General features: G+C 40.7%; 1 protein-coding gene across 1 annotated transcript; it reads left to right on the top strand.

Moving 5' to 3' along the window:
* The first annotated feature begins 475 nt into the window (after nucleotides 1-475).
* LOC137646074 (26S proteasome regulatory subunit 6B-like) lies at nucleotides 476-24996 on the top strand. Its single transcript, XM_068379241.1, has 4 exons — nucleotides 476-605; nucleotides 3203-3394; nucleotides 15423-16106; nucleotides 24281-24996. Exons 1-4 carry the CDS (start codon nucleotides 570-572, stop codon nucleotides 24617-24619), a joined length of 1251 nt encoding a protein of 416 aa, XP_068235342.1. The 5' UTR covers nucleotides 476-569; the 3' UTR covers nucleotides 24620-24996.
* Nucleotides 24997-25948: the final 952 nt, after the last annotated feature.

The raw sequence follows: 25948 nt of genomic DNA, 5'->3' as shown, positions 1-25948 counted from the left end.
ACAGATGATGGTGATTATATATATATATATATATGTGTGTGTGTGTGTGTGTGTGTGTGTGTGTGTAAGACAACAAATGTGTACGTTTCTAACCCACTGCAAGACAAAAGCCTCATGTCCTATATCATCATAAAACTCTATCAGAATTATTCTGTCTTTTCAACAACCTATCTTTATAAATTCTTTTCGATTAACAAAAAAAAATGAAAACTTGAAGATATTTAAGGATGTATGGTTTGGGAACTATTGCTAAAAGTTTGAGAGAACTGAGCTATGTCATAACCTACACATAGAAAGGTGATAAAAGGCAAATTCTATGCTTCATATAGTAAATTAAGGAAGTTTTTTTTTATTTTCAAGTTTTGCATTTGTTATAGTTATTTATATCAAAGGACATCTTTAAAATTATATTTATATATGATAATGAATTCCAAGATATAATTTTATCAGATATATCTTTTTCAAAAGATGTAGAGCCAATTTGACATTGTTTTATAAAGATGTGTTGCCATTGTTTATATGAGTGAGAAGTCGAAAGTTTGTGACTCGTCAAAAGTTGTTCATCAGTCATGGAAGAAATAGGAATAAGCGTAGCGACCGAAAAGGTAATATTAATACATTTATTGCTTAAAAATGTCGTATACTTGATTGTGGATGTTATACAGACCAGATTGAGTGCAGGAATTTCATGGAATTAACGTAACCCAAATTATTTTGATGGTAAGAAAAGCTTTGTCTAGCCGCCGACCTCAAGAAATCTCATATGTGCTATATATCCAAAATTACTGGAATATAAACAAAATAAAATTAGCGAAAGGCCATTTTATTTGGAAAGAAGTGTATTTTAAGTGTATGGTAGTAGTTATAAAACCTAAACTACAGGTTAGACCCCACCTTAAACTGCATATTATAGCGTGCCATGTTATTGGGCCAAGATTCTTCTACTGGGTTATAGAAATATACAATAATCGTTAAGGAGAAAATATGTCTGGTTGAAAGTGAATTTTGTGGTGATTTGAACATTTTTGGTGACTATGGAAACTCATACGTATTGAGTTAAGGTCGGATGATTACCATTACTAACTGAAGCCCGCCAGTTATCGTCATCAAACATGTTCGAAACACCATGAAATAACCCTTATACTTGTTTTGGAGCCTTTGTATATCAGCAGTGCATTCCTAAACTCCCCCCTCCCCACGTACCCTGCAACCCATATCCTTAACCCCCTTACCTAAGGGGGCCCTAATGCCCCCCTGCAACTTCCCTTACACTGCCGTATTCTTAGTATTCTGGCATCATACATACAGGTGGCTGCTATCATACATACACCCCTTTTGTTTTATTTAGTGTTAAGTGCAAATTGGTGAAACTTTGTAGTTGCTTTTTTTGTATAACGAGCGATAGGACCTCCTGCGGTTATTTAACACCACCTAACCCAACTTACAAGCCGTGTCCTTACTTTCGTACCTAACAGGGGATAATACCCCCTTAGACTGCAGCATTCTTAGTGATAGTAATGAAAAGAAGGGAGTTATGGAGCATGGTCGTCATCATACATATACCCCTAGGGGTAGATGTAGCCATTACCATAAATAAAAAGAAACTGATTTTCTGCCAGACATTATCATCAAAAACGTTTAAAACACGAAAGCCTTAGTAGATCAATAGACCCCTAGAGTTTTCCATCCCGTTTTTTAGGGAATTCTTCATGGCTATGCCTGGATTACTACAAACACCCCCATACTTAACCCTGGATAGGTTTCACTATTTTACTAACCTATTTAGGTGTGACGGGGTCGAGCTCTACTCTGGCTTGTATTGGAAAAAAAATGATGAAAACTTTATTTGTGCATCAGTTTTTATTCTTTTAGTGGTTGAAGTGCTAGGGAACAATTTGTGACAGCCAGTAAGTGGGTCAAACCCATATAGGTCATAATATGAAACGAGAAAAGTAAAGGTATTTTTTGGGGGGGTTGGGGGGTAAAACATTAGTCAGAATTTCACAAAATTTTTGGGTACTTAAATTAAATAATTACTAGGCACAATTTATACAAAATGAATTCATATTATCGTAGAATAGAAATATGTAAGAAAATCTGAGATAAGATTGGTAAATATATGATACTTTGATTTTCAACCAAGTACATGAACCATATAGTTTTCCTATTTGCTATCTTTGGTTTTATGCATTTCTGACCATGATTGTTTGGGCAAACCACCCGTTTGAGTTTTTGGACCCCTTTATATAAAGACAATTATGGGTAACCTCAGTGTGAATCCGGGTTTTTTTTAGGTGAGAAAATGCCCCAAAATTAGTAATTTACAGTACAGTAATAATAATGGTCAGAAATGCATATTAAACAAGATAATTAGTTGGAAAAATATAAAGTATAATAATTATCTATGATTCACTTCATGTCCTTCTAATGGTTTTTGCTCCTTTGTGGCTTACTGCACTCACGAAGTTAACATTATATCACTGCTCCTCTGTTCTGGCAAGCGGTACATGTTGAGCTGCGTTCGCAACCCCATGGGTCATTATTTCGGGAATATTTTCTACTTTCACATGAGCAACAATAACTATACACTGAACGGAGGGCATTTTAATCATAATTGGCGACACAATGAAATTACATTAAATTTAGAAATGAATTGTACAGTGCTTCCCTCTTGGAGATGTCTATGCCATGATGGTGAAGCTGAAACTTGAAGGGAGAGTGGGAAAAAAGGGCTGGTGTAGAACAACATCCAGGAACTTGTGAAGGAATAATTAGAAGCTCGTAATTGGTTAAAACGGTAGGTAATGTTTGTCATACCAAAAAACAGCTGGCAAAAGCAAATTCAAGCAACTCATACGCCATAACTCGCCATTAGCCTCCCAAATGTAAGCAATGGAGTTAGAGTGAGAAATAAACCACATTTCAATCGAACAATACATGTTATTACGCCCCAGCCCCTATTAAACTTATGGAGAATAAATGAATCCACAAACCCGAATATTGAGGTGTGACTTTATCGTTGAAAATGGTGGAAATTTATTTTTATTGTATTGTTTTACTCAATAATAAATTTTGTCAAAGTTACATACAGTTGGTTAGATTATACTATGTCTTGTTCTTGATATTTGTTCGCTCTTAACTTCAATATGTAAGTACAATACAGTTCTGTACTATTTGGAATTTTTTTTTTTGTGTTTTTCAGGTGGAGGAGACAGCAGATGTGAAAGGTCCAGCTGTAGGAGGGCTTACTATGGTTAGCGATGAGTCAGCAAGAGACGACTATAATATATACAAGAGATTACTTCAAAACCTTGAGTATTTGCGTGTGCAAGAGGATTATATTAAAGATGAACTACAAAATCTGAAAAAAGAATATAGACATGCTCAGGAGGAGGTATGAAGCAAGTTCATTTGACAATTTTTATGTATTTCAAAGAGGCTGTCTGCTCTCTGCTGGTTTGGATGACTTTTATTGTGCTACAGTATTTTGAGATATTACATGTCCTTTTATTGATTTTTTTTTTTAGATTAATGATTTGTTCCTATGTGAATACGAATTATTGTCTGTTAATAGGAGTATGTCTTCATTGAAGCTGGAACAATCATTATGAATTTAACGAGGTAGTTGTAACTGCCGGCGGGTGGTGGTGGTGGTGGGTAAGCGCCACCCACTTATCTCTTGGCTAGACACTCACTTTTGAATTTGGCTGCATGAAGTACACATTCTTGTTGTAGCTGAGATTTTGGCTGTTTTGAACTTTTACTTTCTCTTTAAAATAGATGGATAAGTATGGTTACATGCTGTTGAGTTCGGCTTAAATCTGGATGAATTAAATGAAAATACAAGAATATGCAGTTGCTTATGGAGGAAGTTGCAAATATGTGACAGGTTTTTGTGCAAACCTACCATTAATCTCATCTTCCATGGTTCTTTTGTGGGTTGCATTACTGTTCGCAATCATCGTCTCACTGTATGTGGATGTATAAAACCAACTTAAACCAGAGGAAGTAGGTTTTCCTTGGGCATTGCTGATGCTCCATCAGTAGGAGAAGCTCTTTTTTTTTTTTTTTTTTTTTTTTTTTTTTTTTTTTTTTTTTTTTCTCTAGGACTCCTAAAGCTTCCCCTGTTGTGTCTTCCCAACCACTACTTTACCCTTGGAGGCACTGAAAGGTGTGGCACTGACTGGTGATTCTGTTGCTTTTGACAAAGCCCCTATGGCCTCATTCTCCTTATGAACATTGTTATTGATTTCCACGACATCAGCTCCAAAGAAGGCTAGTTAGAAGATTGTACACTGCTGCTACTTTGCCTCGTCTTTGGTGGTGTCAAGACGCTGCCAGTTCCAAGACCAAGGGGGGATTTCCGGGAGGAATTAGGGCCACAGATTGGCAAATTCAAACTATAAGAATATTGATTTTTATTTCTTTTGAGCTTCAGAGGGAGCACTATAAAAAGAATCCATGAAAATTGTAAATGGATATGTACTAATATGAAAAAATTTAAAAGGAATTTGGATTACACTATATGTATGTTATTTGCATGAATTTCTTGAGGGAGACAGTCTTGGAAAGGAGGGGGAATAACATTCTGACAAAAGGTGAAGTGCATGCATGGAGGAAGAAAATATTAAAGAAGCCTATGAAGACCTATTGACAGGAGTCTTGTAAGATGCCTTATGATTTCCTCCCAAACTGGGAATGTGTATCTGTACACAGTACAGTATTTTACACTGTTACTTTACAGTACTCGGTCTTGTTCTGAACCGACCATCACACTGTCGTTTGGAATGCCGCGTTATGTGAACCGGTTCCTCTTCACTTAGACAAGAGAGTGGAAATGCGTCTCGGCATTATTATTATTATTATTTCAAGCTAGGCAATAATCCTTGTTGAAAAAGCAAGATGCTATAAGCCCTAGGGGTCCAACAGGGAAAAATAGCCCAGTTAGGAAAGGAAACAAGGAAAAAAAATAAAGTGCAAGAGAAGAATAAACAGTCGAAATAAAATTTTTCAATATTAAACTTAGCCGGTGATTATATAAGCTGCAACTCTGTTGCTCGACAGAAAACTCTACGTAAAAAATCCGCCAGCGATCGCTATGCAGGTAGGGGGTGTACTTCAACAGCGCCATCTGTCGTGCAGGTACTCAGTACTCAATGTAAACACAGAACTCAATTTTCTCTCTGTCGGGCTACCGGCAAGACCTACTAATTCGCTGTTACTAACTGGATTTGTTTTCACAACTATTTGGTGAAGTACACTATTCTAGTTTTGAGCTTTCGCTATGCAGGTGTTTTATCTTCATCTCAAAACTTGAACTCGTTTTGGATAGATTTAATTATGGTGACAAAGAGAGTATGGACTCTCTTTCACTTTTAAATGGCCGACCCTTCCCTTAGACGGAAGTGTGTTTAGGTTTTTAGTAATTTTTCTTATCACGTTATAGATCTATATATTTTATATCTCTCCGCCTTTATTAGGCCTCTTCGATTAACTTTCCATTTATTATAAACATATAAAAATAAATTTTAATGTTTTGTTTATATGCGACCTTTCCTGATAGTAGGCGGTCCTAACTTGGAACCGAAGTTAATCAACGTTGAGCCCGTTATATCGTATTTAGCCTTTAAAGAATTTAAAACTTTTTAAATGTAATGTTTTATGAAAGAATTTCTTTGATAGTCTTCGTACTGTTTTCAAAGATGAACTAACGTTTAGTTTTTTAGGCTACGCAGTTGTTGACGTTCAGGACGTTCAACATGCGCTCTATCGTTACGATAGAGAGAGATTTTATCACGGTTTCACTTTGCAGTAAGAGTAAATCGATTCTGACGTTTTGTTCTTTCTTTCTTAGCTTAAATGTTTTAAATTCTAATTTAAAGGAACTTTTTATTTGGAAAACCTTTCAGTTTTTTCCTTTAGTCAAATAACATGTTTTTTTTTTTGACGATTTATAATTGGGCTCTTCTCTTAGGTGCGAAATCAAGAGAGAGAGAGAGATAGAGACGGAGGGAGAGAGAGGAGAGAAAACGTTCCGTTCAAGCGGGTAACGTTGTTCTCGTGTTACTCTCGTCCCTAGTCTCTGTACGGGGAGGAAGGTAAAACGTTTTTAGGTTTTTATTCTCGTCCCCAGGCTTTGTGCGGTGAGAGATTGAAAACGTAGTTTATATGAACTAGTGTTTAGTCTCTTTCCCAGCCACTAAATATATGTTTTCTGTTTTTTGCTGGTATTAATGAGCTGCATTATACGACTGATTTCGCAATTACTACCTTTTAATGAAGGGTAGAAATCAGTAAAAGTTTCGATTTCAGTGAAATAAGTGCAAAACAGAAAATCGATAAAGTGATATGCGCAAAGTGTTACAGTGTTGCGTCCGAGGGTTCGTCTGTTCGTGCCTGTCGTTCACCTAGTCCGGGACCTCTTGCAAGCTCCCAAGCCCAGGGGAGAAGTAATGTCGAACGACTTATGGGTTCGAGAGGCCTTGATCAACGAACAGACGTTTCCCTCCGTGGTTTCGGGCGTATCTACCCAAGATCGCCCCACCCACACAAAGACGAGAGAGCCCATTTATTCCTCGTCTGCGGAAGAGGTTTCTCGTAAGAAACCATGGACCAAGGTCTCGCGGCTTATTAAGCGCAAGTCGGTCCCTTCCGCGCAAGTCCAACGGCCCAGTTGTAGCCACTGGGTCAGTTCGGACTCGCTGCAGTCTTCCGACGACTGCTCACCTCCTAAGAGAGGCAAAGCGGTACCGCATCAGGCAGTCACACCGTCTGTTGCCGCACCTGCTCCTGTAGACCCTAAGTGGTCTTTGCTGCAGACCATGCAGTCTCAGTTAACGTCATTGATGCGGGACTTTCGTGCGGAGAAGGTTGACACTGCACCAACCTCTAGCCTACAACCAACCACGGTTGTGCGTCCTGTGGACGCTGAGGCGACCTTCTGCCGCACTCCAGCTGAGAGAGTCCCGCCACCCATGCGTTCCAGTGTACCCTGCCAGCCGCATGTTGACGTTCAGCGACGCACGGAACCTTCCGTTGACGTTCGCGAGGTACAACAACACTCTTAAGTTGTTTTGTTTTGACGCGGTGCGTCAACCTCCGCATTCTAGAGTTGTTTTGACTGCTCAGTCTAGACAGTCAAAGCAGTCTCGAGTGGACGCTGTACGTCCTCACGCACCTGTTGTGGTTGACAGTTCAGTTGTTGACAGTTCACAGACTGTCAAGCAGTTACATGACGTTGCGTTCTGGTCCGCTACTAATGCACCAGTGAGAGACTCAGCTTTTATCGGACAAGGTTCCTGTAGATGAGGAAGTTGCTGTTCTCCCTCCTACTGATATTCCCTTGAGGACTCTGTCAGATGGAGAGGAGCCTTAAGCTGCTTAGCCTCCTATGGACTTTAATTAAATCATGATGATTTTTTTAAGGATCTTCGTCCGGATCTTGTAACTGCTGCTCCTCGTTCGCCTTAACGTCAGAACTTACACTAGGCCTAGCTACTTCGAAGCCGTTGTTTTTAAGCTAGTGCTCTCTCGCTCTCCTAGAGAGCGTTACATTGGCTAGGCGACTGGTTTTTTCACCAGGAGGAGTTTGGGGGATACAGCCTTTGATTTCCCTTCTTTTAAACTGGCTTATAGAGCGAGAGTCTGATATGACACGAGAGAAGTTCTCGGCTTGGGAGTTCATGCCTCTGCCCAGATAGACTTCTCAATTCTGGTAGACTCTCCCTGGCGCCTAGCCAGGAGACGCTCCAAGTTGTTTACAGGTCAACTTCTCAGCTTTTGTCGAGCCTTTGAAGTTTTGCTGTACTATTATGTCACACATAACAAGGCTTTCAGGGATGGTAAACGGTTCCGCCTCAGTCGCTAACCCCGTCTGTTGCCACACCTGTTCCCGTAGACCCTAAATGGGCTTTGCTGCAAGACATGCAGTCCAAGCTTGCGTCCTTGATAGAGGACTTAAATGCGGAGAAGAACCTTCTGGCCAACAACCTTCCAACCGGTCGGTTGTGCGCCCTGTTGACGCTGAGGTAACCTTCTCGCGTCTGCCAGTTGAGGTGGTTCCTCCTTCTGGCCAACAACCTTCCAACCGGTCGGTTGTGCGCCCTGTTGACGCTGAGGTAACCTACTCGCGTCTGCCAGTTGAGGTGGTTCCTCCACCGATGCGACCCAGTGTGGGTTGCCAGCCGCACGTTGACGTTAGGCGACGCTCGGAGGTGGTTGTTGACGTTCAGGACGTTCAACAACCAGCAGAGGTGACTGGTTGTGACGCAGTGCGTCAACCTCAGCAACCCGGTAGGGTGTTGACTGCACAACCCAGACGGTCTAGACAGTTTCGGGTTGACGCTGTACTTCCTCGCGCACCCATGGTTGTTGACAGTTCACAGACTGTGCAGCAGTTCCATGATATTGCGTCCGGCTCCGTCACGCATCCACCAGTGCGACGGGATTCAGCGAGTCAGACGTTGCCCACTCCGTTGCCGTTTCCTCATCAGTTTCGGATGAGGAACCCTCTGATGAGGACGTTGCTGAACAAGACGATCAGCCCCCAGCCCTGCTATCCATCCAGAAGATGCTGAAGAAGGAACGCTGCCCAGTCAGGCTGTGGATGAGTCTGGTAGGGACGCTGTCATCCGTGGATCAATTTGTGTCACTAGGAAGACTACACCTCCGTCCTCTTCTATACCATCTAGCTTTTCACTGGAAAAGGACAAGACGCTAGAAGCGGTCTCGATCCCGGTTTCCGAAAATATAAAGTCTTGTCTGACTTGGTGAAAGGACTATATCAACCTAAGAGAGGGTCTTCCCCTGACTGTTCAGACTCCCAACCACGTTCTCTTCTCGGACGCATCGGACGTAGGCTGGGGTGCGACATTAGACGGTCGGGAATGCTCGGGATTATGGAACTCGAGTCAAAGGACAATGCATTTCAACTGCAAGGAGCTACTGGCAGTACGTCTGGCCTGGAAAAGCTTCAGGTCTCTCCTTCAAGGCAAAGTGGTGGAGGTGAACTCGGACAACACCACGGCTTTGGCGTACATCTCCAAGCAAGGAGGGACCTACTCTCTGACGTTGTACGAGATCGCAAGGGACCTCCTCACCTGGTCAAAAGGTCTAGACATATCACTAGTTACGAGGTTCATCCAAGGCAACTTGAATGTCATGGTAGATTGTCTCAGTCGGAAGGGACAAATAATTCCAACAGAATGGACCCTCCACAAGGATGTATGCAAGAGACTTTGGGCCACCTGAGGCCAGCCAACCATAGATCTCTTCGCAACCTCGATGACCAAGAGGCTCCCAATATTTTGCTCACCAATCTCGGACCCAGTAGCAGTTCATATAGATGCCTTTCTCCTAGATTGGTCACATCTAGATCTATATGCATTCCCTCCGTTCAAGATTGTCAACAAGGTACTGCAGAAGTTCGCCTCTCACGAAGGGACAAGGTTGACGCTAGTTGCTTCCCTCTGGCCCGCGAGAGAATGGTTCACCGAGGTACTTCGATGGCTAGCAGACGTTCCCAGAACACTTCCCCTAAGGGTGGACCTTCTACGTCAGCCACACGTAAAGAAGGTACACCAAGGCCTCCACGCTCTTCGTCTGACTGCCTTCAGACTATCGAAAGACTCTCGAGAGCTAGAGGCTTTTCGAAGGAGGCAGCCAGAGCGATTGCTAGAGCAAGGAGAACGTCCACCCTTAGAGTCTACCAATCGAAGTGGGAAATCTTCCGAAACTGGTGCAAGTCAGTATCCGTTTCCTCGACCAGTACCTCTGTAACTCAAATAGCTGACTTCCTCTTATATCTGAGGAAAGAACGATCTCTTTCAGCTCCCACTATCAAGGGTTACAGAAGCATGTTGGCATCAGTCTTCCGTCACAGAGGCTTAGATCTTTCCAACAATAAAGATCTACAGGACCTCCTTAAGTCTTTTGAGACCACGAAGGAGCGTCGTTTGGTTACACCTGGTTGGAATTTAGACGTGGTACTAAGATTCCTTATGTCAGACAGGTTCGAACCGCTACAATCAGCCTCCCTGAAAGATCTCACCTTAAAGACACTTTTCCTGGTATGCTTAGCCACAGCTAAAAGAGTCAGTGAGATTCATGCCTTCAGCAAGAACATCGGATTCTCATCCGAAACGGCTACATGTTCTACAACTTGGTTTTCTAGCCAAAAACGAGCTGCCTTCTCGGCCTTGGCCAATATCTTTCGATATTCCAAACTTATCGTATGGTTGGAAATGAACTAGAAAGAGTCTTATGCCCTGTAAGAGCTCTTAAGTTCTATTTAAAACGAACTAAACCTTTACGAGGCCCGTCTGAAGCTTTATGGTGTTCAGTTAAGAAACCATCTTTGCCTATGTCAAAGAATGCTTTATCCTATTTTATCAGACTGTTAATACGAGAAGCTCATTCCCATCTGAATGAGGAAGACCAAGCTTTGCTGAAGGTAAGGACACACGAAGTTAGAGCTGTCGCAACTTCCGTGGCCTTTAAACAAAATAGATCTCTGCAAAGTATAATCGACGCAACCTATTGGAAAAGCAAGTCAGTGTTCGCGTCTTTTTTATCTTAAGAATGTCCAGTCTCTTTACGAGAACTGCTACACTCTGGGACCATGTCCAGTCTCTTTACGAGAACTGCTACACTCTGGGACCATTCGTAGTAACGAGTGCAGTAGTGGGTGAGGGCTCAACCACTACAATTCCCTAATTCCATAACCTTTTTAATCTTTCTCTTGAAATGTTTTATTATTGTTTTTGGGTTGTCCGGAAGGCTAAGAAGCCTTTCGCATCCTACTTGATTTGGCGGGTGGTCAAAGTCATTTCTTGAGAAGCGCCTAGATTAGAGGTTTTGATGAGGTCCTGTTGTATGGGTTGCAACCCTTGATACTTCAGCTCCTAGGGGTCGCTCAGCATCCTAAGAGGATCGCGAGGCTCCGTAAGGAAGACGTACTTAAAAAGGCAGAGTAATTGTTTAAGTCGACTTCCTTACCAGGTACTTATTTATTTTATGTTTGTTATTTTGAATAACTGCTAAAATGAAATAAAAAATCCTTAGCTCATAATAATGTAAACAATTATTGCTGGTCTCTACCCACCCCCCTGGGTGTGATTCAGCTTATATAATCACCGGCTAAGTTTAATATTGAAAAATTTTATTTTTATAATAAAATAAATTTTTGAATATACTTACCCGGTGATTATATATTAAAGGACCCTCCCTTCCTCCCCAATAGAGACCCAGTGGACCGAGGAGAAAATTGAGTTCTGTGTTTACATTGAGTACTGAGTACCTGCACGACAGATGGCGCTGTTGAAGTACACCCCCTACCTGCATAGCGATCGCTGGCGGATTTTTTACGTAGAGTTTTCTGTCGAGCAACAGAGTTGCAGCTTATATAATCACCGGGTAAGTATATTCAAAAATTTATTTTATTATAAAAATAACATATTTCAAGAACAGTAACAACAATAAAATAGATCCTTCATATATAAACTATAAAAACTTGAAATATATAAACCATAAAAACTTGAAAATGAAGAGGAAGAGAAATAAGGTACTGTGGAACAGCATGCCCGAGTGTACTCCCAAGCAAGAGAACTCTAATCCAAGACAATTGAAGGTCGTGGTAGAGAGGTTATGGTACTACCCAAGACGAGAGAACAATGGTTGATTTTGGAGTGTCCTTCTAGAAGAGCTCCTTACCATAGCTAAAGGATCTCTTCTACCCATACCAAGAGGAAAGTAGTCACTGAACAATTACATTACAGTAGCTAACCCATTGAGCGAAGAAGAATTGTTTGGTAATCTCATTGTTGTCAGGTGTATTGAGGACAAAGCAGAATGTGGTAAGAATAGACCAGACTATTCAGTGTATCTGTAGGCAAAGACAAAATGACCGTATCCAGAGAGAGGGATCCAATGTAGTACTGTCTGGCCAGTTAAAGGACCCAATTATTACTCTTTAGCAGTAGTATCTCAATGGGTGGCTGGTGTACTGGCTGGTGTACTACCTACTGCGACACTGACTTATGCTCATTCCAAATCAAGCAAGCGCACTGTTGGACAGGATGAATGGCCCTGCCCTTCTGAACAAGCTTGAAGGGAGAGAAATTGGCTCGTTCCTCTCACCCCACCATGAATGAATAATTTAAAATTTTCAGGATGCCTGAAAACTTTAAATCATTCATTCATGGTGGGGTGAGAGGAACCAGTCATCAATCTCCTTGCTTTTACGTGGTGAGGCATTCCTTCACGTTAGCATGATCTGGAATAAGATCCTCAGTCTGGGTGAGCATTCTCCCTGTGACCCTGAGGCCACCAGAGATGCTCCCATGAACTCTCAGGAACAAGATCACCTGTTGCCTGTTCTCTCCTCTGGTGGCCAGTCCACATACCAGAAAGTTCCTATGTGCTCGTGTTACTGGGAACCAGAACAGGTGACCACCCAGGACCTCTTGAATGCCGTGCCGTGTGCGAGCAATCATTGGCTAGGTTCTTAACCACAAAGTGACTGGTATACATATGATGCCCTGTGCCCCTCCTGATACTGCACTCACCTTTACACAATGCAGAATGTAAAATATGCTGTCAGTCGCTGGGGCATGAGGACCAAGGCAGTTCTTTTTATAAAGGGGAGACTGATTGAGTCCCATTCGATCTCTTCAGGGCATGCTCTGATCTGGGTCATGCACATTGGGGGGGAAAAAAGCTGTCTCCTGCTGGACTTGTTGACACCTCAACAGAACTACCTTCTCTGTTGACCACACCTTCAGAGTTACCTTCAATCCATGAAACTATTTGACTTTACAGATACTGTATAGACTTTTTGGCTAACATTAGCTTAAGCAGAGCTGGTTGATAAGTTTTTGGCATCTTGTATATTAATACTCATTCTAATTAATGAAAGGAGATCTCCTTAGCTTGTCCCTGAATTTGTGGCTAAGACCCAGAGGCTCACTATATAATACTGTACTAGATTTGAGTCCTCCGTCTCTTCTCGGGAGGTGTCCAGAGGGCATCAGAATGATGAGCTTATCAGGACTGTTTTAAGACTTTTCTTAACACTAGCTGGATAAAAAGTAAAGTATCAAAGAACACTGTTTTTCTGTAGCTTCCAAAGAACACTGTTTTTCTGTAGCTTCCTAAGACCATTAATTGTGCCTATACGGTACCCGAAAAAGCTAAGTGGTTGGAGGTCCAACTCAGACAAGAGCTCACTAAGTTGAGGATATCTGGTCCTCCTAAGCACTCAGTTCTCATCATTTATTTATTTCCTTATTTCCTTTCCTCACTGGGCTATTTTCCTTATTGTAGCCCTTGGGCTGATAGCATCTTGCTTTTCCAACTAGGGTTGTAGCTTGGCTAGTAATAATAATAATAATGTTATTGGTTCAGGTCTTGAGACATGAGTCTGCTAACATCGGACATCTTTTTCCTCCCACTTATAATCTCTTACTTTAGGCTACACTAAGGCATGCCATTCTATCTTGTTTCTCTTCCTCTTTTTTTTTTTTTTTTCTAAGTTTTTATAGTTTATATATGAAAGATCTACTTTAATGTAACTGTTCTAAAAATATTATAGTTTGATTGTTCATTCCTATGTACCTAGTTGCATCTCGTCTAAAAAGCTGTTTTAGCATAAGCCTAGAATGAGAGGTAGAATAACTGGCCTTCTACCCTTTTATTTGTCCTCATCTCTTGTACGATGCAGTAGTCGTGGCTGCCATGTGCGGGACCAGACATCAGTTGCAGGTATGCTTAACTGAGTAACCTTTCTTTTCAAACAAGATTTGATAGGCAGTATCTTTATCTTTCTCCCAGATGACAGGAGCATGCGTAGAGTGTATTCAAACCAAGTAACTATAGATGCATATGCATTTGGTCAACGTTTCCTAAACAAGGACATACAGTAGGTTCTACTTTGACCAATTACCAGTCTTATTAGGGACCTAACCTAATGTCTGTGACATCACTCTCTGACTCATAGGAAGATGGCATGACAGCTAGATTCTGGTTCATGGAACTTCCTCCCCACAAGGATAAGTCTCCTATTAAAGGACAATGGTTTGTATTTGTGTGAACAAATTACAAATTTACAAACCAGAGTCTCTTCAAGTTACACTCCTTACCTCAGCCTCCACACAAGTCCCAGGCCTAAGGTCAAAAAGGAGTACCTAGCTGACTGACAGGTAGCTAAAACTACCTGGTTAAGTTTTTAAAAACCGTTCCAGCTTCGTTGAAGTCATACTCTCATTAAAGGACTCAGGCTTGTATAGTTAGGACAAATTCATATTATTAGATTTTTTTTTTTATTTTATGTTATCAGTCTCATCAGGTAGCGTGATGAATTTTTAATATTTTGATTAGTCTGCTCCTAGTTATGATTTTATAATATATCACATGTGTAGAAATGACTCTGTCCCATCAAAACAGTGTTATTTTAGAGTTACTTCAAACTATATAATTGATTGATTCTCACCAAATTCTTTTATTTAAAAAGTGTTTGAAAGGTAATTTTAAATATAAAACATTTGAAAGAGGAAACTTTGATATTTTAATATTTTATTTGTATTGTTTTATCAATATATTGAAGACACTGTAAATTGGGACTATTTGTCATGTGAAAGTTATTTGATTTTAAAAGGAGTGATTTTCCACATTTTAGGCAATAGAATTCCCAATCTTTTCATGTTTGAATGACAAAGATCAGTCAATATTAAAAAAGTTGATGCAGTTTTTCTTCGAAAATTTAAGTTTGAAAAATTGGGCTCAAAGTTTTTTGTAGAGATTGATTGAACAGACTTTAGTTTGTATAAGTATTGGCTTTTAGTAGTAATTTTCCACACCACTGGGGATTGTAACGACATAATCATAATATTTCAGGGTTACTTATTAACCAATGAAGAACCCTTTCCCTCAGATACACGATATATGCTATACTGTATGTACCAAATGCTCAAACATGAGGGAAGATATGGCTAGCATAATATACTGTCTTCTCATTGTATATTTATGGGCAAATTTTACACCCTTAGATTATTTATTTATTGTCTCTGACTTTTTATGTATCTTTCAACATAATCTAAATGTAAATATTTTGAATATATGTATGAGCAAACAAAGAAGTAAGAACATACATACAGCAAACTTTTATTTACGATTTCCATGTCAAATATAAGAAAACTGATAATCTAGTCCTTGGTAAATCATAGAAAATGGAGGAATTACTGTATATGAGATAATAAAATAAATAGCTTTCTCTCGAATTTTTTAAGAAAAGGTAAATTAATACATAAGACTATTTGAACATGAAACATAGACAATCTAGCCCAAAATGTAATACAGTACTGGAATCTTTGTCACATGTTTATGGTAATATATGTAGTTACCTAATGTAATTGTGATTTTGTTTCCAGGTTAAACGTATTCAGAGTGTACCACTGGTTATTGGTCAGTTCTTAGAAGCCGTGGATCAAAATACCGGAATTGTTGGATCTACTACAGGCTCTAATTATTATGTTAGAATATTGAGTACTATTGACCGAGAATTACTCAAGCCTTCTGCATCTGTTGCTCTTCACAAACACAGTAATGCATTAGTAGATGTTTTACCACCAGAAGCTGATTCTTCCATTTCAATGTTACAAGCTGATGAGAAACCAGATGTAGCATATTCAGATATTGGAGGTCTAGACATGCAGAAACAGGAGATTCGTGAAGCAGTAGAGTTACCTCTTACTCACTTTGATCTTTACAAACAAATTGGAATTGACCCACCTAGAGGTGTTTTAATGTTTGGTCCCCCTGGATGTGGTAAGACTATGTTAGCAAAAGCTGTTGCTCACCACACAACTGCGTCGTTCATCAGAGTTGTGGGATCCGAGTTTGTACAGAAGTACTTGGGAGAAGGACCACGTATGGTGCGTGATGTATTCCGGCTAGCAAGAGAGAATTCTCCTGCGATTATTTTTATTGATGAAATTGATGCTATCGCCACCAAGAGATTTGATGCACAAACTGGTGCGGATCGAGAAGTCCAGAGGATTCTTTTGGAACTCCTTAACCAGATGGATGGTTTTGATCAAACTACAAATGTCAAGGTAAAGATGATCTTTATTTTAAATACAGTAATAGTCAGTGTTATAGATTTTGTTATTTCAGAGGAGTGTTCATTTATCATGATGCTTTAAGGTAAGGAGAAGTAATGTAATGAGGACAGTGATTGATGATGTTAGGGTGTAAGCGGTAGATAGTACCGACACTTTTACATTTTCATTTCATGTATTTTCCTTCCTGAAATGATATGAGTTGTAGCTAGTTTTGAAAATGATATAAGACCACTGAGTTAAACTGGTTTTTTAATTGCTATTTATCTATTTTGAATGCAATTTAAGTATCACTGACCTATGTTATGATGTCTAATATGCTGTATGACAGTAAGATTTTACAATACTGGTATTTCAATGAGTTTCCCAATGTTCATATGCCTCATGCTTAAAGCATTAGCTTAGCTATAAAAATAAAGGGAAACTGATGTTTCCTGGATTTTAGCCTGATCATTAGGGTGGTTACGCTTGCCCATCACCAGGTAGGAGTACCAGCATTTTTATTTACAGACTAAGTCAGTTACTTGCTGCGAGCTGATGAACCACTTTTTTTTTATGTTATTAGGCCCGTTAGTGGTTTGTGTATATGTAGGAATATATTATTTTTAAATATTTAACTTAGCCGGTGAATATATAATAGCTGCTCCAGCGGCTCGACAGAAAACACGCACAAAAACTCGCGAGCGATCGCTATGAAGGTTGCGGGTGTGCCCACCAGCGCCAACTATCGGCCAGATACCGCATATACATGTAAACAGACCCAATTTTTTCTCTGTCGGCCTTAACGACAAGACGTATCAATACTCGCTGTATAACCTGGAGTTTTCTCAACATATTTGGTGAAGTACTTCCTTTTGGTTTGAGCTTTCGCAGTGCAGGTGTTTTATCTTCAACTTAAATCTTGAACTCGTTTTTGGATAGATTTAATTTTTGATGACTTTGGATTGTTTTTTGGACTTTCTTTGACTTTTAAATGGCCGACCCTTCCCTTAGTACGGAAGTGTGTTTTAGGCTTTTAGCAATTATCTTATCACGTTATAAATTAATTATAGATTTTCCTCTATATATTTTATATCTCAACCGCCTTTATTAGGCCTCTTCGATTAGCTTTCCATTTATAATAAACATCAAGATAAATTTTAATGATTTGTTTATATGCGACCTTTCCTGAGAGTAGGCGGTCCTAACTTGGAAACCGAAGTTAAACAACGTTGAGCCCTTTCAATCGTAAATAACTTTTACAGAGCAAATGATTTAAAACTTATTAAATGAATATTTTTTAGTAGATATTTTATGAAAGATTTTCTTTGAATAGTCTTCGTACTGTTTCAAAGATGAACTAACGTTTAGTTTTTTTTTATGCTACGCAGTTTGCGCTCTATCGTTACGATAGAGAGAGAGAGTATCACGGTTTCACTTTGCAGAAAGAGTGAATTGATTCTGACGTTTTGTTCATTCTTCTTTCAAAGCTTAAATGTTTGGTCAAATAACCTGTTTATTGACGAAAGGTAAGTGGGCTCTTCTCTTCGGTGCGAAATCAAGAGAGAGAGAGAGGAGAGAGAACGTTCCGATCTTTATTCTCGTCCCAAGCGAGTATCGTTTTTTCTCGAGTCAGTTTTTTACTCTCGTCCCTAGTCTCTGTACGGGGAGAAAGGATAAAACGTTTTTAGTTTTTATTCTCGTCCCAAGGCACTGTACGGTGAGAGATTGAAAACGTAGTTTTGAATGAACTAGTGTTTAGTCTCCTTCCCAGCCACTGATCTTTTTATCTTAAAATATGTTTACTGTTTTTTGCTTGTATTAATGTGCTTACATTATACGACTGATTTCGCAATTATAACCTTTTGATGAGGGTAGAATTGCGTGCTTCAGGTAGAAATCAGTTTTATTCATACCTAATGTGAATTGTTAAAAAATTCTATTTCAGTGAAATAAGTGCAAAACAGAAAATCGTAGTGATAAAGTGATAATTGCGCAAAGTGTTATCAATGTTGCGACCGAGGGTTCGTCTGTTCGTGCCTGTCGTTCGCCTAGTCCGAGACCTCTTGCAAGCTCCCAAGCCCAGGGGAGAAGTAATGTCGTACGACTTATGGGTTCGAGAGGACTTGATCAGCGAACAGACGTTCCCTCTATGGTTTCAGGCGTGTCTCATCAACACCGCCCCTACCATAAGACGAGCGAGACGTTTTTCTCCTCGTCATCCGAAGGCTTTTCGCATAAGAAACCGAGGAACAAGGTTTCGAGGCCCTTTAAGCGAAAGTCAGTCCTTTCAGAACAGGTCCAGCGTCCTGGTTTTAACTATTAGGCCAGCTCTGACCCTATGCAGTCATCGGAAGACTGCTCGCCGCCTAAACAAAAGCGTAACACAGACTCCGAGAGTCTTTTTGTAGGCAAGGTTTTGCAGTCACAGACGTTACCCTCGTCTCTTACCGCAACCATTCCCGTTGATCCTAAATGGGTTGTACGGCAAGACATGCAGAATAAGCTTGCCTCTCTTATGGAGGACTATTCTGCTGAGCAGGTTCACGATGATCCTCGCCGCTTAGCTGATCGAGATCCTGGCCGTCAGCCGCCCAAACGAACCTTTGTTCGTCCTGTTGACGTTGACGTTACAAAGTCACGTCAGTCACGTTTTGTAGAGCCTCACTCGATGCAGTCCAGTGTTGACTTTCAGCCGCTTGTGGACGTTCAGCCGCTGCCGCATGCTCTTGTTGACGTTCAGGACGTTCGCCAACCAGCGAAGTTGACTTGTTTTGACGTTGAGCGTCAAGCACCGCAGTCAAGAGTTGTTTTGACTGCTCAGTCTAGGCAGTCAAGGCAGTCTCGAGTTGACGTCGAGCGTCCTCCCGCACCTGTTGGTTGTTGCTGGTCAGTCCTTTAAGCAGTTACATGACATAGCGTCCTTGACTGCTACTGTTGCTCCTTTACGTGTGGACTCTGTGTATCAAGCATTGCCACCACGGCAGGTCTCTCCCTTGCTTGAGACTCGGCTATTGTCGGACAAGGTTCCTTCAGATGAGGAAGTTGCTGTTCCCCCTCCTACTGATATTCCCTTGAGGACTCTGTCAGACGGAGAGGAGCCTAAAGCTGCTCAGCCCTCTATGGACTTTAAATAAATCATGCTGATTTTTAAGGATCTTTGTCCGGATCTTTTTGTAACTGCTGCTCCTCGTTCGCCTAAACGTCAGAGTTTACACTAGGCCTAGCTACTTCGAAGCCGTTGTTTTATAAGCTAGTGCTCTCTCGCTCTTCTAAGAGAGCTTTACGTTTGCTAGGCGACTGGTTTATCACCAGGAGGAGTTTGGGGGAGACAGCCTTTGCTTTCCCTACTTTTAAGCTGGCTTATAGAGCGAGAGTCTGATATGACACGGGAGAAGTTCTCGTCTTGGGAGTTCCTGCCTCTGCCCAGATAGACTTCTCAAACCTCATAGACTCTCCCTGGCGCCTGGCCATGAGACGCTCCAAGATTTTATGGTCGACTTCAGAGCTAGACCATCTCCTGTTAGGAGTTTTTTCGAGCGTTTGAAGTTTTGCTGTACAATTATGTCATGCATAAACAAGGCTTTCAGGGATGGCTCCAATGATCTGACAGCCACGTTCTCTGCAGGAACAAGTCCCTCAGGGAGGGCTCCAATGATCTGGCAGCCATGTTCACTGCAGGAGTACGTAAGAGGCAAGTGCGCTCAATGTGTTCATTGTCAAGACAAACTTCACGATGAAGTCTACCAGGCTGTCTTGACAGCATTAATGGAAGGCGACTGGATGGTCTCTCTCGACCTTCAGGAGGCATACTTCCACATTCCTATACACCCGGATTCCCAACCGTTTCTGAGGTTTGTTTACAGGAATGTGGGGTACCAGTTTCGAGCCCTGTGCTTTGGCCTCAGTCCTGCTCCTCTCGTGTTTACGAGGCTCATGAGGAATGTGGCAAAATCCCTCCATCTATCGGGGATCCGAGCCTCCCTGTACTTGGACGACTGGCTTCTCAGAGCATCGTCCAGTCTTCGCTGTCTGCAGGATCTACATTGGACGTTGAGTCTGGCCAGGGAGTTGGGACTTTTGGTCAACCTAAAAGTCCCAACTGATCCCATCCCAGATTATTCTATATTTGGGGATGGAGATTCGCAGTCCAGTTTTTTCGGGCTTTTCCGTCTGCCACCGAATAGAACAAGCCCAGCTCGAAGTCCAACTAATGCTGAAAAGAAAACGTTTGTTCAGTCAGGAGTTGGAACAGTCTCGTAGGGACTCTCTCATCCCTGGAGCAGTTTGTCTCACTAGGGAGACTACACCTTCTGCCTCTCCGGTTCCATCTAGCCTCTCACTGGAACTAGGACAAGACGTTAGAGACGGTATCATTCCCAGTCTCCGAACCACTAAAGGCATGCCTGAAATGGTGGGACAGTAATATCAGTCTGAGAGAGGGACTATCCCTAGCAGTCAAGAACCCAAACCACGTGTTGTTCTCAGACGCGTCGGATTTAGGTTGGGGTGCGACCCTGGACGGTCGGGAATGCTCGGGTCTGTGGACCTCAAGTCAGAAGAGCATGCACATCAACGGCAAGGAGCTATTAGCAGTCCACTTGGCCTTGATGATATTCGAAAGCTTCTTCGAAACTAAGTGGTAGAGGTCAACTCAGACAACACCACAGCTTTGGCGTACATCTCCAAGCAAGGAGGCACACACTCCTTCACGCTGCTCGAGATCGCAAGGGACCTTCTCTTATGGTCAAGAAATCGAGGCATCTCCCTGTTGACGAGATTCATCCAGGGGGACTTGAACGTCTTGGCAGACTGTCTCAGTCGGAGGGGTCAGGTGATACCCACGGAATGGACCCTCCACAAGGACGTGGGCAAGAGTCTTTGGGCTACTTGGGGTCAACCCACCATAGACCTCTTTGCCTCCTCGTTGACCAAAAGGTTACCAATCTATTGCTCTCCAGTCCTAGATACAGAAGCAATCCACATAGACGCGTTTCTACTGGATTGGTCTCTTCTGGACTTGTATGCATTCCCACCATTCAAGATAGTCAACAAGGTACTGCAGAAGTTCGCCTCTCACGAAGGGACAAGGTTGACGTTGGTTGCTACCCTCTGGCCCGCGAGAGAGTGGTTCACCGAGGTACTTCAATGGCTGGTAGACTTTCCAAGAAGTCTTCCTCTAAGGGTAGATCTGTTACGTCAGCCCCACGTAAAGAATGTCCATCAAAGCCTCCCCGCTCTTCGTCTGACTTCCTTCAGACTATCGAAAGACTCTCAAGAGCTCGAGGCTTTTCGAAGGAGGCATCCAGTGCGATTGCAAGAGCGAGGAGAGCTTCTACCATTAGAGTATACCAGTCGAAGTGGGAAGTCTTTCGAGACTGGTGCAAGTCAGCATCTGTGTCCTCGTCCAGTACCTCTGTAGCCCAAATCGCAGATTTTCTTTTACATCTGAGAAAGGTTCGCTCCCTTTCAGCTCCCACGATTAAGGGCTACAGGAGCATGTTGGCTTCGGTCTTTCGACATAGAGGCTTAGATCTTTCCAACAATAAAGATCTCCAAGATCTCCTTAAGTCTTTCGAGACCTCTAAGGAACGTCGTTTGGCAACTCCTGGATGGAACTTAGACGTGGTCCTAAGGTTCCTCATGTCAGACAGGTTTGAGCCATTACATTCAGCCTCCCTGAAGGATCTCACCCTCAAGACACTTTTCCTAGTGTGCTTGGCTTCAGCTAAAAGGGTCAGTGAACTTCATGCCTTCAGTAAGAACATCGGCTTTTCTACAGAAAAAGCCACTTGTTCACTTCAACTTGGTTTCCTGGCCAAAAATGAACTGCCTTCTCGTCCTTGGCCTAAATCTTTTGATATTCCTTGCTTATCAGAGATCGTAGGCAACGAACTGGAAAGAGTATTATGTCCTGTTAGAGCTCTTAAGTTCTATTTAGCTCGTACTAAGTCATTACGAGGTAAATCTGAGGCATTATGGTGCTCAGTTAAGAAACCATCATTGCCTATGTCAAAGAATGCTTTGTCATATTTTATCAGATTTTTAATACGAGAAGCTCATTCTCACTTGAATGAGAAAGACCGATGTTTGCTTAAGGTTAAGACGCACGAAGTTAGAGCTATAGCAACCTCCGTGGCCTTCAAGCAAAATAAATCTCTGCAAAGTATTATGGACGCGACTTTTTGGAGAAGCGAGTCAGTGTTCGCGTCATTTTACTTAAAAGATGTCCAGACTCTTTACGAGGACTGCTATACACTGGGTCCATTCGTTGCAGCGAGTGCAGTAGTGGGTGAGGGTTCTACCACTACATTACCCTAATTCCAATATCCTTTTTAATCTGTCTCTTGAAATGTTTTTATTATTGTTTTTTGGGTTGTACGGAAGGCTAAGAAGCCTTTCGCATCCTGGTTGATTTGGCGGGTGGTCAAAGTCATTTCTTGAGAGTGCCCAGATTAGGGGTTTGATGAGGTCCTGTTGTATGGGTTGCAGCCCTTAATACTTCAGCTCCTGGGAATCTTTCAGCATCTTAAGAGGATCGCTGGGCTTCGTGAGGAAGACAGACTAATAAGGCAGAGTAATCGTCTAAATCAACTTCCTTACCAGGTACCTTTATATATTTGGGTTTTGTTATGATATAACTGTCAAAAACTCTAAGCATATACGCTGTAAACTTAATTAACTCTGGTCTCTACCCACCACCATGGGTGTGAATCAGCTATTATATATTCACTGGCTAAGTTAAATATTTAAAAATTATATTTTAATTATAAAATAAATTTTTGAATATACTTACCCGGTGAATATATAAATTAAAGGCCCCCCCTTCCTCCCCGATAGAGACCCAGCGGGATGAGAAAAATTGGGTCTGTTTACATGTATATGCGGTATCTGGCCGATAGTTGGCGCTGGTGGGCACACCCGCAACCTTCATAGCGATCGCTCGCGAGTTTTTGTGTGTGTTTTCTGTCGAGCCGCTGGAGCAGCTATTATATATTCACCGGTAAGTATATTCAAAAATTTATTTTATAATTAAAATATCATTTTACTGACACATCATCTGAATTTGTACACTTATGCAAACCATTGTTCTTTGGATAGAATTATGCTCTCAGCGAGCTAGGATATTTCTCCATTTCACTTGTGGTTTTTGAGCCAGCTGTTTTATATCTGATCCTGAAGACAATTATCCCTGATATTTTGTATTAGTATTTCCACCCCCTCCAAACTTCGTCCTAAGATTACAGTATTCATACATTTATAGTCCTCACATTTAGGGAACCTGCCATATTTCCTCTCAACCTTAAAGACCCCCCCCCCCCTCCCCCCCATTTAAAGCATGGTGAATACTGGGGGCCATTTTGTTTAGATACCTTCTTCAGTTTTGGGGCTGTTTAATGTTTATACCTTACCTTACCTTAGAACAGACTGTTTAGATGGTAATGCATTTTGAGTTCTAATTTATAACTGACAAACTACATATTTTGAAGATACGGTATTTAAAAAAAAAAAAAAACAGATATTTTACTCTGTTCAGTATAAAGAAAATCCTGGTGTGTAGAAAGTATGCAAGACTATTCAGCTTACTGTACATATAGGTAAAACATAAGTGACATAATTAGAGTAAGAAATCATGCCATGTACTGTCCAGCTAGTTATAAAAGTGCCCCATCTGTAGTGGAATTATCTCAATGGGCTATTGATGCCAAGGCTAACTTACTAAGATCGAATATATTTGTCAAGAGCAAACCCTTTCTTCCAGCCATATTGTATTGTCATTTACAGCATGCAATTGTGATCTTATTATTACTTACTAAGCTACAACCCTTGTTGGAAAAGCAGAATGCTATAAGCCCAGGGGCCCCAACAGGGAAAATAGCCCAGTGAGGAGAGGAAAGAAGGAAAAATAAAATATTTTAAGAAGAGTAACATTAAAATAAATGTTTCCTATATAAACTGTAAAAACTTTAACAAAACAAGAAGAGAAATCAGATAGAATAGTGTGCCTGAGTGTACCCTCAAGCAAGAGAATTCTAACCCAATAATAATAATTGTGATTTACCCAAGATTTTTCTATTATCTTGATTTTAGCATTACTGTACTGTGAAATTTTGCAGACCACATTATTGATTATGGTGTTGATTGTTCTAATGGTTTATAGTTGTCTTTAATTCCATTTACTATTACAGGTTATAATGGCTACAAACCGAGCAGACACCCTAGATCCTGCATTGCTTCGCCCAGGTCGTCTGGATCGTAAGATCGAATTCCCCATGCCGGACAGAAGACAAAAGCGTTTAATTTTCTCTACGATCACTGGTCAGATGAATTTGAATGAAGATGTCGATCTCGAAGATTACGTCGCGCGTCCTGACCGTATATCCGGTGCTGATATTAATGCTATTTGTCAGGAGGCTGGCATGCATGCCGTAAGAGAGAACCGTTATATCGTCTTGGCCAAAGACTTTGAAAAGGCTTACAAAAATAATGTTAAAAAGGATGAATCAGATCATGAGTTCTATAAGTAAAGTATTAAATTTGTCAACTTATAGTTTTCTTTATCTTAGGTTATATAAAGATTTTTCTAGAGATCCGTACATGAAGTTCTCAACCATTGCTATAGATGGGTGTAAAGTTTAAGAGGGAGTATAATTTAATATTATTTTGATTCTTACGCAAGTGCTGTTTGTGGTCTCTCTACATTCAAGTGTACTTCAGCTTGTCTTATATTAATTTTTGTCAAGTGTACAAATCAAAGGGTTATAATTTATAAGTAACATATGCTATTTTTGCAGCAATGGCTGGAAAAGTTATGACATCACATTACTATGTTACTAATCGTCCCTTTTCAACATGCTAACCTAATCCTGACCAATAAATTATGGTATTTTTGGGTGAAAACTTAGTGCTGTATTATTTTCCTTTTGTTAGAGATATATATTCTTTTAGCGTCTGCGGTATTTGCTAAATATGAAGAGTATTTTTACTTATTTTTGGACAGATCTCTATCTATGAAATAACTTCACTTTGTTCTGCCATTTTACGCTATACTGAATACAGTACAGTACTGTATTACAGTGTACTGTATAACAAGACGGAATGACAAGCGCATCTTAAGAATTGAAAATAAACTGTAATAGTAACAGATTTCTTTTGAAATAAAAAAGTCTTGTGAATGATGCTGTATGTTTTTTTATCACTTCTGTATTATTTTTATCAAACTCCACTGATGTTCATATTGCTTCTCATTGAATCTGTTTATGACTACCCCAAAATAAACATTTCATGTTCTCTCTCTAACTACAAAAGGCCTCTCCTCTCTGGGAACCACCACACCATCTGGCATTTGATGGCCAGTAACTAGTTGTATTTTACCTTGTGTGGTAAAGCGCAATATACAGAAAAAGTTTTTTTTTCTGGTAGGATATTCAATTAAGTTAATTGAGTTAAGATTTTTAGTTTTTTTATTTAATTCATCTCAAAATCTTCACTACGACATCTTTTTCACAGTTTGTGATTTTGTAGACTAGATTTGGTCTTGACTGAAACAAGAGTCTCATTCGGTTCCTGTTTAGTGTTGAGATTTTCTCTTTTAAAGTCATCTGCAATACAAATCAGTCAGTGGTCTAACCTTGTTAACATGTACTTTTTAAACAATTACGTTAGCATGTATGAATTTATTTGCTTCTACATACAGTACTATAACTATTTGGTTTGTACCTTAACATGTCATGAAACCTATCATGCCACTATTTAAGTTAGTGTTTGAATCGTATGCTTTAGTTATAGTATGACAGTAAAGAAGACAGAAACCTCTTTTGCATTTTAAGGTAATCTATGACCTTGGTAACAATTTT

This window comes from Palaemon carinicauda, chromosome 8 (assembly GCF_036898095.1).
Source record: "Palaemon carinicauda isolate YSFRI2023 chromosome 8, ASM3689809v2, whole genome shotgun sequence".
Taxonomy (NCBI): domain Eukaryota; kingdom Metazoa; phylum Arthropoda; class Malacostraca; order Decapoda; family Palaemonidae; genus Palaemon; species Palaemon carinicauda.
Note: the sequence above shows the minus strand (reverse complement) of the source record. Positions and strands in the feature narration are given on the sequence as shown.